Source organism: Parasteatoda tepidariorum, chromosome 1, assembly GCF_982258835.1.
Source record: "Parasteatoda tepidariorum strain Cologne lab strain chromosome 1, Ptep-v5.0, whole genome shotgun sequence".
NCBI lineage: Eukaryota > Metazoa > Arthropoda > Arachnida > Araneae > Theridiidae > Parasteatoda > Parasteatoda tepidariorum.
Window position 1 is genome coordinate 64,770,046 of NC_141755.1, and position 15,434 is coordinate 64,785,479.

Consider the following 15,434-nt stretch of genomic DNA (forward strand, 5'->3'; position numbering starts at 1 on the left):
CATTGGTAGCCTTAAACTTAGAATTGGGTTGGCTGTTCCACGCCATTTATAAAATAAAATTTTATTGAGGTCATTGTGTTCGCATTTGCCACTTAAATATTTCACAATTAAATTATTACTTTTAATTTTTTCATAATCTAATCCTGTTTCAATCTTTGATATTGATATTTCATTATCCTAAGATAAATTGTAGGATTTTCTAAGAGTTATAATTATTTATGTATTAATTATATCTTTTTATAATGAATGGTATACAGTATAACTTCTGTGAGAATTCAACGGATTTTCTATCGTTATTGAGCTTATCTATTTACCAACGCCCAGTTTTTAAAGGCACTTATTTATCAATTCATTATTTTAATATTGAAACATCTTCAAGAAGAGATCAGACAAATCTCTGCAAACAACCAATAAACAGATTTTTGATGGAAAATTTTCTTTTTTTAGCATTAAGATAAACAAAACTGCAATAAGTGCAAATAATTTTTCAAACATTATCATTTTCGGTGTGAATTTCTCAAAGATAAAGTAGGAGAATGACAAGATGAAAAAATGTACAATTCAAAGATTCAGTTGCGATTCTTGTAAAGTAGAACTTTAAGGCTGATTTTCATTAGCTCTGACGTCACAAGAAATACCACTTATTCTTAAATAATATGCTGTTTTCATAACTGCTGTGAGATTGCAACAATTATTCATGACTGTTAGATCAAGTTTAGCCTTTCAAGCAAGTTTAGCCTTTCAAGCAAGTTTAGCCTATCTTTGTCCGACACTCTCTATGATAATGCTGAAAATGGTGCAAAACATCGAAATGAAGAAAATCCAAAGTTTTGTGAAAATGAAAAGCATTTGTGATCTAATTATTTAATATTAAAAATGTTAATGCAATATTACATAAAGATTTGCAAAGATTGAAAATTATTTATGGTTTTTGATAAGTTTTATCTAGATCAAAAAACCTCACCTAATTGGCATTTTCTTTTTGAAAAAGAAGTACATTTTTTGTAACTAACTTTTAAAATATTTAAAATAATTTTCTATTCTAACCACTCCTAAACATGCCTAAGAAATAAATGGTTTAAATGTAAAAGGTGCACATTGAAATAAATGAAATAAGAAAAAAGTTGTTTGGAAAATTTGGTTTAGAGAAAATTCAAATCAATAAAATTTTAAAAGATGGAATAGGTTGTAAAAGATAAGACTCCAGGTGGGTTCTTAATTTCAAATATATATACAGTACTATTTTTAATGTATCCAGTATTTAATATAAACAGAACAAACAGTTGTTTTTAATGTTCTTTATAAATGGAAAATGTAATTAGTTTCTATATATTTTTACTTAAAGTATTTTTGCAACCTAAGTGTTAAAAATTTTTTTGAGTGTCCAGTATTCTTAACAAATTTTTACAGAATGGAGGGTCGTTGCTCTCTAAAAGTTTCATTGTATGATATTATGTTTTGCTTGTTTATTTCTAAAATAATTGAATAAGCTATACCAAAACATTTATAAAAATTTTAAAGTTTCAAAAATTACATTTTGGTAGTTAAATTTCAAGCAGAGTAAATATATCTCTCAAGCAATTTTCTAAAATTATTTAGTTAAGTTTTTTAAGTTTAAAAACTTCAACCCCAAAATTACTTGTTATCTTTATGTTTGTTATTTAAGTTTTATGGTTCCTTTCTTAAAAGATAGTATTAAAATAAAAGTATTATTACTTAATAAATTTGCTTCAAGTGAAAGAGTCTTTTCAGCACTTTTTTCTTATTTTTTAAGAAATTTTTGTACCTATTTTTCATGTTGCAACACTAAAATATTAATGTTTATTTTCCTTCATGTAAACATGTTTACCATTGTATTTTATTAATGCTCTAGGGGAAATCTTGAATATTGGCGATGCATATCAACATCCACTGTTTTATCGCAAAATGGATGACTTAACTGGATTTAAAACTAGGTAATATATAGTCTAAATTATTTTTTTCTGAAAATCCCAGAAAGAATTTTTATTTGCTTAGATTTACTATCATTGTGCAAAATTTTTCTCAACTTTTTTATTAATTAATTGTTTTTTTTTTAATATTACCTATATCTTTTAAATTCTGTTTAAAGATTTTATTTATATTGAAATAAAAAAATAAAGATATTTTTTTGTATAAATGAATATATTAATTATAACATGCTCTTAAATTCTATCTTGGGATATTTATTTACTTTTGTTTTATTGATTAATATTATTTTATGTTTTTAGAAATATCTTATGTTTTCCTATCAAAGACGACAGTGGTAAGTTCAATATATATTTTTTATTGCATGACACAAACACATTTTTTTTAAAAACTAATTTTCATTATATTATTTATCAGGAGTTATTGGTGTAGCTGAATTATGCAATAAAATTAATGGCAACCATTTTACACAATTTGATGAAGAAATTGCTAGTACATTTTCTGTGTATTGTGCCATTTGTATAATGCATGTAAGTTAAAAAATTTTTTTTTGAACTTTCTCATATGATTTTTAATGCATGGTTGGAATAGTCAAATAATTATCAATAATTATTTTTTTTAGTTTTACAAGAATTGTTTTTTTTAAATTTTTGTTAAAATTTTTTCCTAATTTGGTTGAGATTAGCAGATAAAAGAGGCTGTTGTTTTCATTTGCTTAGTTTTACTTAATTTTTCTTAAAAAGTTACTATTACTGTTTGCTCAACATTTCATACCTTTTGATTTGGATATAAGAGAAATCTGTTGTTTTTTTATAAGGAAAATTTAAACATTTTAGAGTCACTGTTAAATTTTATTTAATTGGAGATTAATCTCTGTAAAATCTGAACCTGATTGTATTTAACTTGATATTTTTTGTTGGTTGTAGAATTTTTAAAATCTCACCCAGTGGTGTGCAGCAAAGTCACGTAGGAAACAACCACCCCTGGGAATAAGAGGGTGAGGGCAACTAAGCCATAAAATTCAGTGACACTAAAACATTTCAATTTTAGCACTGTTTTTTGTTATTTTGCATTCTTTTGAAAAAATCAGGCTTGAAAAGTTGAAAGATTTGTGAATCATTTGTCTAAAGTTGCCAATGCAAATGAAAATACTAAAATAGTTATTTCATAATTTTCTATTTCATTAAATTTAATTAACTGATATAATGAAGTCACAGTGATAATGTGTGGTAGATGAAGAGGTTTGTGCTCTGATAAATCTCCTAGATAAAAAGAGATCTCTTAGTTAAAGTATTTACTAAAAGTGAAATTATTTTAGATTTAAAATGTAATTTTCTTTCTTTATTTTAAAAGTGTTAATAAAGTAAGAGAAATATTTTTAGAAAGGCTATATCTTAAAGATATTCACTGTTTTTCAAAACTTGACTGGTTCAATCTTTATTAATTGGCTTTTTGATAATTTGATAGATCTTTGTATTCTGTCACTGCAGGGAGTTAATGAAGTTTTACTTTATTTTTTAAATGATTGTTTTAATCTTTTGGAATGGTACTTTTTCAGATTGTTTGTTCATTTCAGAAGGGTGGCAGATGTTTAAGTTAAAACCTTTATTTTTAAAAATTAAGTATTTTTTTGTTAATTAAAATTATTAAGTAATAGAAAAGCAGGATGACATTTAATGTTACTTATTTATTTTAAAAATAAGGTATTCAAATTCTGTCAAGTGTGTTAGAGTATCAAATATTGACACCATTACTCATAATTAAAGTAGCTGATGACATTAATTTTTGTACATTTTTATGTTATAAGCATATATCTAAATTATAGTCTTGACAGAGAAGTCATGTAATTAAGTATTTTTTATGTTAATTGAAACTATTAAATAATAGAAAAGCAAGTTGACATATGATGTTACTTATTTATTTAAAAAATAAGGGATTCAAATTCTGTCATGAATGTTCGTTAGAGTATCAAATCTTGCTGCCATTGCACGTAATTAAAATAGCTGATGACATAAATTGTTATGCATTTTTATATTAAAAGTGTACATCTAAATTATAGTTTTTACAGAGACGTCTTATAATCTGCGTAAACCAAATTTTAAATGATAATGAAAGTAACATCAGTTAATTGTTAATAATTTTTTTTTATAAACTTTGAAACATTTACTTTCATGAAGTTTATAATTTTTGTCATTAATGTATTTTGATATTGTTTCAGTCTTGTAAGATGTTTAAAATCAAACATAGTAAATTTTTGAGAAATGAAATTTTTCTTCAGGACCACTCTTTGCTCTTGTTACAAATTTTTATTTTTATTTCAACTAAATTTATAAAGCCATATGAGTAATGATTTATTATTGTTATTTACCTATGTATTTTACTCTAGTCTCTTATGTGGAAGAAAGTTAGGGATGCACAATCAAGAAGCAGATTATCAAATGGTTTAATAATGCAAGCTAAAGTAAGTAATTAAAATCTATCTATATTGACAGATCTTATATTTACTATGTTTCCATATTTTTTCTTATATTTATGAGGTATATTTGTTCTGTTTAGGTAAATAGTGTTAATTCAGTGCACTTAAGAAGAAAGCTCAATTATTGCTTTTTAAATTTAATCTTTTAGAGCATATGTGTTGTTAATAAGTTATTTTTTTCATGTGAACATGTGAATGATTATATCATTGAAAAGTCTTTTTTAGTTCAAAATTCGCCAAAACTTGTTAACACGCACACAAAAAAAAGCTAAATTATATTTGTTTTAATTGCAAATGTACATTTTATAATTTGCTCATTTGCTATTTTATAAAGTATGTACTTTTTTTTCCTCATATTTATATGCATGCATTTTAATATGTAATTTAGAAATGAATTAATAATTTACCTACTTAATCTTAAAGATAAAAACGTTTGTTTAAATTTTAATGCTTTAAAACTGTCTCAAAATGTAAGTATTAAGGAAATTAAAATATTTAATTACAAAATTATTTTTAAAACCTTTGATTGTCATGCATTTGGTTGTTGCTTATAAGAAGCTTACTCCTCCATTTGCCTCTTTCCTATTAAATATATATTTTTATTTTAACTAAATAAAAATTTAATATTTAGAAAAAATGTAGTTAAAGGAAAAATAAACTCTCAGAAAATAGTAAAAGTGAATAGTTTATTATTATATAGAAATATAGCTTTTATGTTTATAGTTAAAGATTTTTATAGATAACTAACATTTAATGTGATATCGCAGTTTAGTTTTTTTTCTTCAAATAGGCTGCAGTCTAAAGGTTGTACAAAAACTGTTGTTGAAATAAAATTTAAAGAGCATTACTCAATTTCCATTTTTATTAATATTATTTTGAAACTTAACTCTCAATTTAGTGTTTTTATTTTTATACAGATATATGTATTAATTATAAATTTTATTATAGTATTAAGTTTTGAAACATGCTTGTACTAATAATAAACCTTTGAATTCTGTATAATATTAGTTATTATACAACAAGAATTTAGAAAAATAATATAGATAACAGACATACCCTGCTACCCCAAACTGATTTTAGACAGGTTTGGCAATCAAAAAGTTAATTCTGCAGAAAAAAATTTATATTGGCCTTGGTTTATTAATACATAATTTAAACAAAATGTAAAAATTGTGGTATACTTTGCTGACTAAAATGTATGTTTTTAAATTTTCATTTTCAGGTTACTGAAGAAGACATTCTAAAAATAACTAGTGAAATGGCTGAAAGAAATTTTATTAATGAAGAGTTTCAGAAGTTTTCATATATTCCTAGACTTCTTACAGATTCTGAAGCAGCTAATGTAATAAATAGTGTTTTTTTTCTATTTACATGTTGCAGTTTTTTTTCTAGCATTCAATTTTATTTACTCTTAAGAATAATTTTTAATGTTTTAATAACAGGCAACACTTGGAATGTTTGCAGACCTTGAATTCTCAAAATTTTGGAGGCTGAGGAAGACTACATTAATTAGGTATAAACAATTAGTTTTAAAAATGAGTCGTTTTATTGATGTTATAATTTTTTTATTACTTATTTTATTTATGCTTTCTGATTAAGCTATGAACTTTGTTAAACTGAAAGGTATTTGCTCTTTAAAAACTGGTTTTACTTCACAATAGTAGCAACAAAACTTTTATCCATTCAAGCTTAAAATTAGAAAATTAATTTTCATTGGAAGCCTTTTTAATATATTTAAAGATTTTTTTCTCCAAATTCAGCTATTCTGAGCACACAGCTTATTGCATTGCTCCATTCTAAAGTCATCTGTTGGCAAATTACCATTGCATTTGTTTGTAGGGTTTTACAAAGCAATATTAGTATAACTTTAAAAATTACAAAAAGAGGCTAGTTAATTTTATATGTTGTTAATCTTTATTTGGTAAATTTATGTCAAACATTCAGTTGATACACTGTTCATGTTATTTTCAACCACAAATTTATTCCAATGTTTTTCTGAAACTTTTGTTTCAGTTTTTGAATTAGTAGTAAATTAAAGAAACTCTTCCTTCTTCCATTCTTTTAAAAATATGATGAATGAATAAATGATTCATGACTACTTTAATTTCTCTGAAAATGTATTAATTCTTTAGGTTCATTGTTACTGTTAAGCAAGGATACAGAGACCCACCTTATCATAATTGGAAGCATGGATTTTCTGTGGCTCACTTTTCCTATTTGTTGTTGAAGAATTTGAAATTAATGGGCAATCAAATCAGGTACAGAGGCAGTTTGCTTATTTGGTCTTAGATATCAATTAAAAAAAATAACAATCAAATGCATTTGTTTAGTATTTAGTTAAGAGTTTTTTTAATATATTTTTTACACAAAAATAGTTAATTAAAGAACTCAGTGTTGGCATAAAGTATTTAAAGCATATCTATCGTGTATTGTGTATTATGTGTGCTAATGATACGCATTTGTTTAGTATTTACTTCAATATCTATAAAATATTTTAAAGTATATCTTCTTCTTATTGTAAATATTTTCTCATGTTTCTTATTGCTTCTCTATTTTTGATTAATGTTATTCATATTACTGCTCTCATATACATTATATTCTTTAATTACAGTCCCCTGGAAGGACTTGCTCTTTATGTAGCCTGCCTTTGTCATGATTTGGATCATCGAGGAACTACAAGCTCTTTTCAAGTTACATCTGTATGTATTTGATAAACTTGTTAAAGTTAATCTTGTACTGATGCTAATACACTTTTATAAAAGTGTTTATTTTTACTAGTTTTGTTTCTTTAAATTGAAAAATTTAATTTATAGTGCTATATTTAAAATATCTTTTACTAAGTTATAACTGTACATTATTTTTTATACAAGTTTACGAGAACAAGTATGATTCCAAATATTCTGTATATATTAAACCATTATTTAAATAAATTTTTGCTTAGATAAGAAAGATTCATTATCCTTACGTTTGGTTCTACATGGTCATTTTTGTTTTACCCTCTCAAATGGTTATGCACATAAAAAATGTCGCTTCATTTTCTAATTAGAAATTGTCCTGCACATCGAAAAACCTCTCAGATTTTTTTTACACCAAAGCAGATCTAGAATTAGATAAGCGAAAAATGACTTTTCATGCCACAGTTTTTTGATTAGAGAGTGAATGGAATTAGCCTGAGCAAAAGTTATATGAAAAGAAGTAAGCATTTTGAAGGAGTAAAATTGAGAATGTCAAAACTCCAGTTGAATAATGTGTCTCTATTTAATGTTACCTTGTTTGCAAGAACATTTTCTTTACTTCTTATAGTTTCTATTATTTACTCATATTAAATTAATAAAAAAAATAATTTTACTTATAAAAAGATTGAAAATAAAATTGCATATAAACAAAGCATATAATTGCATATAACAACATACCTCAACAAAGCTCCAATCCAATATTTAATATGTATCAAATTTTTTTTCTTTATATGCTTTATCTGATTGCTACTGTCTGAATAAAGTTTATAAATGAAAATTATTACTAAAAAAGCTCAATTAATTTAATTGCTGTTAAATTATAGAAATAAAATGTTTGTTTCAAAAATGAATTCTTATTATTTTAGAAGTCGGTCTTGGCTGCTCTATATAGTTCTGAAGGATCTGTATTAGAGGTACGATTAAACTTTTAATTTAATGCCGTTAATTTAATACATTTTTTTAAAGTATGATCTTATTAAAAAAAATATGAATCTAATTGTATTTTATTGATTTATTTGTATCTATAATTGTACTTGTACCTTTTCTATTTTATTGAATTCATAAGCTGTTTTCTTCAGATTCTTTTAATCAGTATTTTAGTTTTTTTTTTCAAAATTGTCTGATCCATATACATTAAAGAAGGTTCAATGTATGTAATCTAATACCAAAATATTGTAATGTATATAATTCAACACAAAAACTGAGATTAACATTGAACCATAAGATTATGTAAAAATTTATTTTTAATTTATATTCAAATATTTATCAATAATTTATTTTGTAATTTACAGAAATTTCAGTGATGAATTACTGTTTTTCATAGATCTAAATAAGTGCAAAGGAGTGTAGAGTTGAAAAATTATTATTTGAAAGAGAGTCATGTCTGGGAGATGTTAAAATTACTGCAGAAAGCGACACCTGTGTCTCATGCTGTATTTCTTAACTATAAATTATTAAAATGTTAAATATAATATTTTTAATTTATTTTGTCCTAAATTAATGTATAATAATAATGAGTGAAAATGAAAATAATGAATAATAAATTATGCATCAAGGGTTAAAATCTAGATTGAGAATTTATTGTCGCAACATTCAGGGCAGTAAAAAATTACCATTCGCCACCTATGTTCTATTCTGGCTGTCGAACTATTTTCTCGAAAAAAGATTTTTAAAAAAGATTTCTTTAAAACTGTAATAAATTTGAGTGCATAAATACCAACATTGTCTCCCATAAGAAGAAAATTTCTCATTACAAATTTCATTAAAAAAAGGACTTATATAAAAAGACGAGTGGGTTTGTGTCACTTCAATTTTAACAAAATATTAAATTACACATTTAAGTGCAATCTTGTTCTAAAAGTCTAATACTAAAGGCCATAGGAAAATTCAATTTTACAAATTACTAATATTCCACTTTTTTATAGGTGTGAGATGTATTACACACCAGGATGTAATACATTGTGGATTAATTTGTTTTAAAATTACTTAGTTCTTTTTCTTTTAAATTTTAGCTAAAATATAATTTAAACTTTTTTATTATATTTTGGTGAAACATATTTAATATATTACTTCAATCTATTTAGTTTGTTGTATTATTATTCTTATAGAGACATCACTTTGCTCAAACAATGGCAATTTTACATGCTGATGGTTGTAACATATTTGAAAATCTATCTGAAGAGGTTTGTTTCTTTAAAATCTTTTAACTTAATAACTATAACACATTTTATAGTTTTTGTAACTGCTAAGTAATTCACATACTTATGTATTGTTAGACATGTTTTTATAATTTTGTTTGGCTGTGTATATTTGTAGTATACTTATTTACATGATAAGGGCATATTAGGCTATATAAATTTTCACTCATATTACTCATGTTTATATTTACAAAGCTGCATGACTTTTTATAAAAAAGGAAATTCATACGAACATGCATTAATGATTTAATTTTTTATACACCTTCATTATTTAGTATAGATTTTCTTTTTTCAATTTTGTTCTTAGGATTACAAGAAATGTTTAGATTTTGTGAGGGAAATTATCCTAGCTACTGATTTAGCTCATCATTTCCGAATAATAAAGGGCATAAAGAAAGTTCTTGAAGGTATCATTTTCTTTTTAACTTATTAATAGCTGAACTAGTTAAGTTACATATTTTTAAATTTAGAAAACACTTTTTAATCTTTATTTTATTTTAGATGGTTATGATGCTTCAAACCCTGAGCATCATCGAATACTCTTATGCTTAATGGTCACATCCTGTGATTTATCAGACCAAACAAAAGACTGGATAAATACGAAGGAAATTGCTGTTAGTATTATGCTTTAATTTAATTAAATTATTATGTGTCTTATAAGTTATTAAAATTAGAAACTTGGCAATGATAAAACTTATTGAAACAATAATAACATTTAAATATACATTTTAGATGATATTTTTAATTTTAAATCATATGTTAAAAAAAAAAAATTAAATTTAATGCCTCAAACTGTCATTATTTTTGTTTCTTTCATATCATACTAACTAATTATCTGATTTTTAACATATTTAGGTTAATATTTGCATATTAAAATGTTATGATTTTTTAAGATTAAAAATCTTGCAGTAGTTAATTAAACTCTAAAACTTTATGAAATGATGCCAATGAATCTCTTTCTTATTATGTTAGAAACTTATATACAGAGAATTCTTCTCACAAGGAGATTTAGAGAAAGCAATGGGTGTGAAACCAAATGAAATGATGGATAGAGAGAGAGCTCAAATACCAATGCTACAGATAAGCTTCTTAGAACAAGTTGTCCTGCCCGTTTATAAGTGAGTGTTTAGAAACCTGTAGTTAATTTATTGAAGAGTTTAACGAAAAAGAAGCCTTCTTTGTTTAAGAAAGAATTGAAACACTGTTTATTATAATTTTTCCCTTTATTTTTTGTATATCAATTTTTTTTCTTCTTTTTTTGTGTAGTATAAGTAAAATTATGTAAAATTAATAGTTTTCTTTAAAATTTTCAATTGCTACAATAACTAGTTTAAGATTATATACATATAATATATATTTACTTCACTATAACTATCTTTAAGTTTTGTTGTTATGCATGGCTTGAGCTGCTCCCAGAAAAATGTTTAGCACAAACTGTGCCCTTTTAGATAAGTAAAATAATTCTTATTGATTTTACTTAAAACAAATTGAAGCATAAAGTATGAACATATTGCTTCATAGCACTGCATGTTAAAATGTTTTTATTGTTAACAAATTGAATAGTTTCATTTAATGAGAAACCTGGATATCAATATACCTTTCCCCCCAAAAAAGCAAACTGCAGAAATTTTATTCAAGTAATTGAACATGCGTAAACAATCAAATTGTGTCTCTCCATTCACACTGCTGCTTGCAAGTATGTGCTTTGTGGTTAGTCTCAAAAAAGTTAAAAGCTGTTGCCAATGGAAACTCTGAAATACTGTTTGATTTAAGTACCACATAAGTTTATAGAAAGAAATATTTAGTTGACGAATGTTTAAATTATTCCTAATTTTTCTACATTTCAATTTGTTGATTTTTGATCTATGATGCAAATGGATATTTTATTACACTACATTATTTTTTTTATCTGAAAAAAAAAATTATGCTGCTTGGGGTATTTTAGTTGTTACAAAGAAAGCTTATTAAATGTGTTTAAATTAACAAAACTGCATGTTTCTTAAATAATGTTTTTAATTATAATGTGTATTTCATTCCCTCATGTAAACAAAAGTTTCTAAGCCTTCATAGTTACTTAAAATTTACCACAAATTACCTCATTAAACTTGAAAAATTACTGCTTCTCTTGTAATTTAAGAATCGTACAATACTTTTTACGTATTTCGCTATATCGCCAGAACTTGTTAAACAAAATGGAAAATTTTTCACACAATTATAATTTCTACACAAAAAAGAATTTTTAAAGCTATTTAATATTTTTTATAATTTTATTTACTGATAATCAGAAAACTTTTCCAGACTACAATAATATAAAAATTGAATAGTATACTCATTTTTACATTATTTTAAAGAATGTAATTTTATATGATACAAACAAAATTTGTACAAAATCGGTCGGTTGACTAGTTCCTGAGAAATCTAATTTTAAATTTCTCACTTTTTTAAAATTCAGTTTCCCAGGAACTATTCAATCAATTTTGTTCAAATTTTGTATTTTGTCATATAAAATTACATTCTTTAAAATGATGTAAAAATTTGTAAACCTTACAATTCAAAATTGTTCCGACTATGCTTAAGTAAAATTTAAAAAAAAAATAACAAATAATTATTAGGAATTACTTTTTGTGTGAAATTATCTTTCGGATAATTGAATTTTTTAATTGTATGAAAAATGTTTCATTTCCCTTAAAAAATATGGCAAAGCAATCAAGAGGTAAAATTAACATTAAGGGGTCCAAACTTTGAACTGCTCTCCTGACCAAACTAATACGACCATATTTCCTATATTGTAGCTACCCCTTATATTTTGGGGGTCAAAAACCATAATTAAGAAACAAAAATTGAAGTTTATTCAGTGAAAGTATGTTTTTGTGTCTGATTTTATAACTTAAAATATCATATAACTACTCAGCACATTTGAGGTCACCTCCTCAAATTGTTAAGATTGAGTCCTAGTATGAGAGGATCCAATCATTATAAAAACATTATTCCGGGCGGTTAATTTTTTTGCGCGTTGCACATGTAATTTTAATTTTATTTATTGATTTGTAGAAAAGCTTGTTTTATTACTTGTGGCTTTATTTTATTTATAATATTTATTTACTTTGTAATTTTTTTGTTTGTTTGTAAATATTTCATTTTGTTTCTGTTATATTTTCATATAGACTTCTCTCTGGATTTTTTCCTGATTTAAAACAACTTGTTGATGTTATTTTGCTGCATCAAAGGCAGTGGGAGAAAGTTGATATTGTTTTTACAGAAAATTTATCAGGAAGCAATAAGTCACCACTCGATTTTCTTGAGGATCCTAGAGTTGATGCAGCTGCTTGTTCTCTTTAACATCATTGTTGACAATGTTCCTTATATAAACATTAGTATTTCTTTTTTAATAATACACGCCTTCATGAATTACAGATAAAGTGCTTTTAAGTGAAAGCAAAAGTCAAATTTATGATTGTTTAATTCTTTTATAGTTAGTTTAAAAGTTTTTCATGTACTAAACAAAGTATATGTTTAAGTGAAAAATGTGCCTTAGAAATTGTTGAATTTCTGTAGAATTGCTAGAACAAAGTAGTATCTTTTCAATACTATAAACTGCTGTGATATAATTTTAAATTATTTATTTATTCTTGATAATTATTAAATATATTGTTTTCATCGGATTGAATTTTTGCATCATGTAATCATTAATATGAAGTTGCTTTTATTCTGAGAAAAACTATTGAGTGTTTTTAACTCTTAAAGTTTTTTAATACAAATGAAGGCATTAATTTAAATATCTATGCATAATTTCTTTTAATGTTAAAATACAAATTTAAAAAAATCAAGTAGTTGCTGTTAAATTTTTTAAGTTATCTAATATCGTTTTCATTGTAAAATACACGTTATTCACCATATTTTGAAAATGTAGGATTGCATAAAATTAACTGTTTTTTGAATTTTTTTTTACTATACAATTAACTTTTTTTAGTGTAATATATGAACATTATTATGAATTAAAAATACTTTGGATAATTTTCACAATTTGCTTTATTTTTTCATTTTTATTTACCCTTCATTAAAAATGCTAAAAATTGGTGTTTTCTTTTTTATATAGATTTTGGATAATTTTAATCAGTTACTAAAGCAAATTTTTATACAAAAATTGTGTAGTACCTCTAGATAACTAGAGAAACAATAAGTAACTCAATATTGTGCTGTGGTTTTTATTGTTAAATTCTATATTGTTGAAAGAATTGAAATTGAAACAAATATTGATAAACCATATTGTAAATAATTTTTCTGTGTTTTATTAGGCTCTAGTTGTCAAGTCTGAAACTGAGTTCGTTATGAAACTTGGTTGCTTTATGCTACACTAACCAGTTTTGTTAATGTTATTTTTTTGAACACAAAGTGCAGCTGAGAATTTTTTTTGTACAAATATTGGAAGCATAAAACAAATGTAATATTCTAGATTTATGCTACTTAGTTTATAGGGATTTAAGTAAAAAATTTTACTCTGTTATGCAAAGTGTTATGTAATGTTTCTAATTTTAAATGTTGTTTCCGTTTGTAATCATGAATGTTTTTAAACAAAATATTCATACATCTGTTTCATATTTCATTCCAGACATAAGAAATATGATTGAGAGAAATAAGAGTTTATCTCAGGGATAAAGAGAGGTTTATGTATTAAGTAATTTAATAAAATACTTATGAATTATTTAATTTATATATGTTCATTTAATATAAAGTCTCATTACTTATTTGAGTTTGTAAGCAAATGTTGCATGCGTCTTATTTCTTTGCTTTTTAGAGTTTCTCCGTCTCCTTATTTTATTAAGTGTATTTTCTGGTGTTTTTGTACATTTTATTCAAACTCTGATTAGCAGGGAAATCATTGAAGGTTATCTTTTACACAAATTTAGTTTTCTAATATTGGAAGGATTTTTTATGCTATAAGTTTCTTGTAATGCATCATAAGTAACAAAATAAATCTTATTTAAATCCTTTTTTAAAATGTAGAAAAAATTTCATTTGAAAACTGTAGTATATTTTAAAAATTTAACTGCTATTTTTCTTTAAAGGTTAAAGAAAAAGAAACAGTATTTATTATTTTTTATTAAATTACCAAGATTCTTAATTTTCCAATTTCTTAATTTTATTTAAATTTGTGTCGTTGGACTCAAAAGCAAAAGGAATTATGAATCTTAGAAATTATTCTTTCATTATTTTGATGTTATATTCACATTTAGAAGGAACGCATTAGCTCACATCGGGTTGTCTGGCCAACTATGATGATGATGATTCACATTTAGAAGCAATGCTATGGAATATTTTTATTTAAAAAATTTTATGCATTTTTTCACTTTTATGTTTCATTTAGAAAGCGTTAATTAAAAGGGGCTAACTTACACATTGAATGCACAAAAAAAGTCGATTTAGATAATGGATCAAATTTTACACCATATTTATTTTTGTTGTGCTTATTCCACTTTTATGTGGCATGTTAGATTTCATATAATGTAGTTTTTAAAAGTGGTCTTTATTCTCTTTCTTTTCCCTTCGTCTTATCTGAACAATTACTATCCCACCTTCACATGGATGAAATTTTTAAAATGCTCTAAGAATTGTACTATTAAATAATTTTTATTTAAATAAGTGTTCTTCTATCTATTAAAACAGTTTATAAGTTATAATATTATTAAATAGAGTATTTTAATTTTTCCGGTAAATGATACTATGAGGCCCTCAAGGCCTTAGATTCCCAGAAGGTGCAACCAGGGGGAAATATTCATTAAATTACTTCCACAATCATGCATATCTATCTATCTATCTATAGATATATATATATGTATTTCTGAAAAAGGTTTTTGCATGTATGGTTATGATATTTTTACAAGCAATTTCAGAAGTTTAATTAACGTATAAAGCTTATTATAAAAAAAATGCATTTTTAACAATCTTCAAATTTTAAAATATAAAAAAATTATAATAAAAAAATAATTATAAAAACCAGACTTAATTTAAATTTTTTAAATCAAGTTTATTTCTACCTAGCACATAGGCGAAGTGAGTTCCTGCGTTTTATAACTTTTT

At 24.5% G+C, this 15,434-nt stretch overlaps 1 protein-coding gene across 11 annotated transcripts in view; it reads left to right on the plus strand.

Annotated features, from left to right (window-relative positions):
* Positions 1 to 12,871, plus strand: part of LOC107444585 (cGMP-dependent 3',5'-cyclic phosphodiesterase) — a 52,217-nt gene extending 39,346 nt beyond the window's left edge. For all 11 annotated transcript variants that reach the window (XM_016058761.4, XM_016058762.4, XM_071179703.2 and 8 more), the window contains 14 exons: positions 1,874 to 1,955; positions 2,250 to 2,284; positions 2,365 to 2,477; positions 4,334 to 4,408; positions 5,646 to 5,765; positions 5,866 to 5,936; positions 6,556 to 6,681; positions 7,035 to 7,122; positions 8,025 to 8,072; positions 9,267 to 9,341; positions 9,664 to 9,763; positions 9,858 to 9,970; positions 10,329 to 10,474; positions 12,521 to 12,871. In XM_016058761.4, coding sequence (XP_015914247.3) covers positions 1,874 to 1,955; positions 2,250 to 2,284; positions 2,365 to 2,477; positions 4,334 to 4,408; positions 5,646 to 5,765; positions 5,866 to 5,936; positions 6,556 to 6,681; positions 7,035 to 7,122; positions 8,025 to 8,072; positions 9,267 to 9,341; positions 9,664 to 9,763; positions 9,858 to 9,970; positions 10,329 to 10,474; positions 12,521 to 12,695 — 1,367 coding nt within the window. In that variant the 3' untranslated portion in view covers positions 12,696 to 12,871. The remainder of the gene's footprint in view (positions 1 to 1,873; positions 1,956 to 2,249; positions 2,285 to 2,364; positions 2,478 to 4,333; positions 4,409 to 5,645; positions 5,766 to 5,865; positions 5,937 to 6,555; positions 6,682 to 7,034; positions 7,123 to 8,024; positions 8,073 to 9,266; positions 9,342 to 9,663; positions 9,764 to 9,857; positions 9,971 to 10,328; positions 10,475 to 12,520) is intronic.
* Positions 12,872 to 15,434: the final 2,563 nt, after the last annotated feature.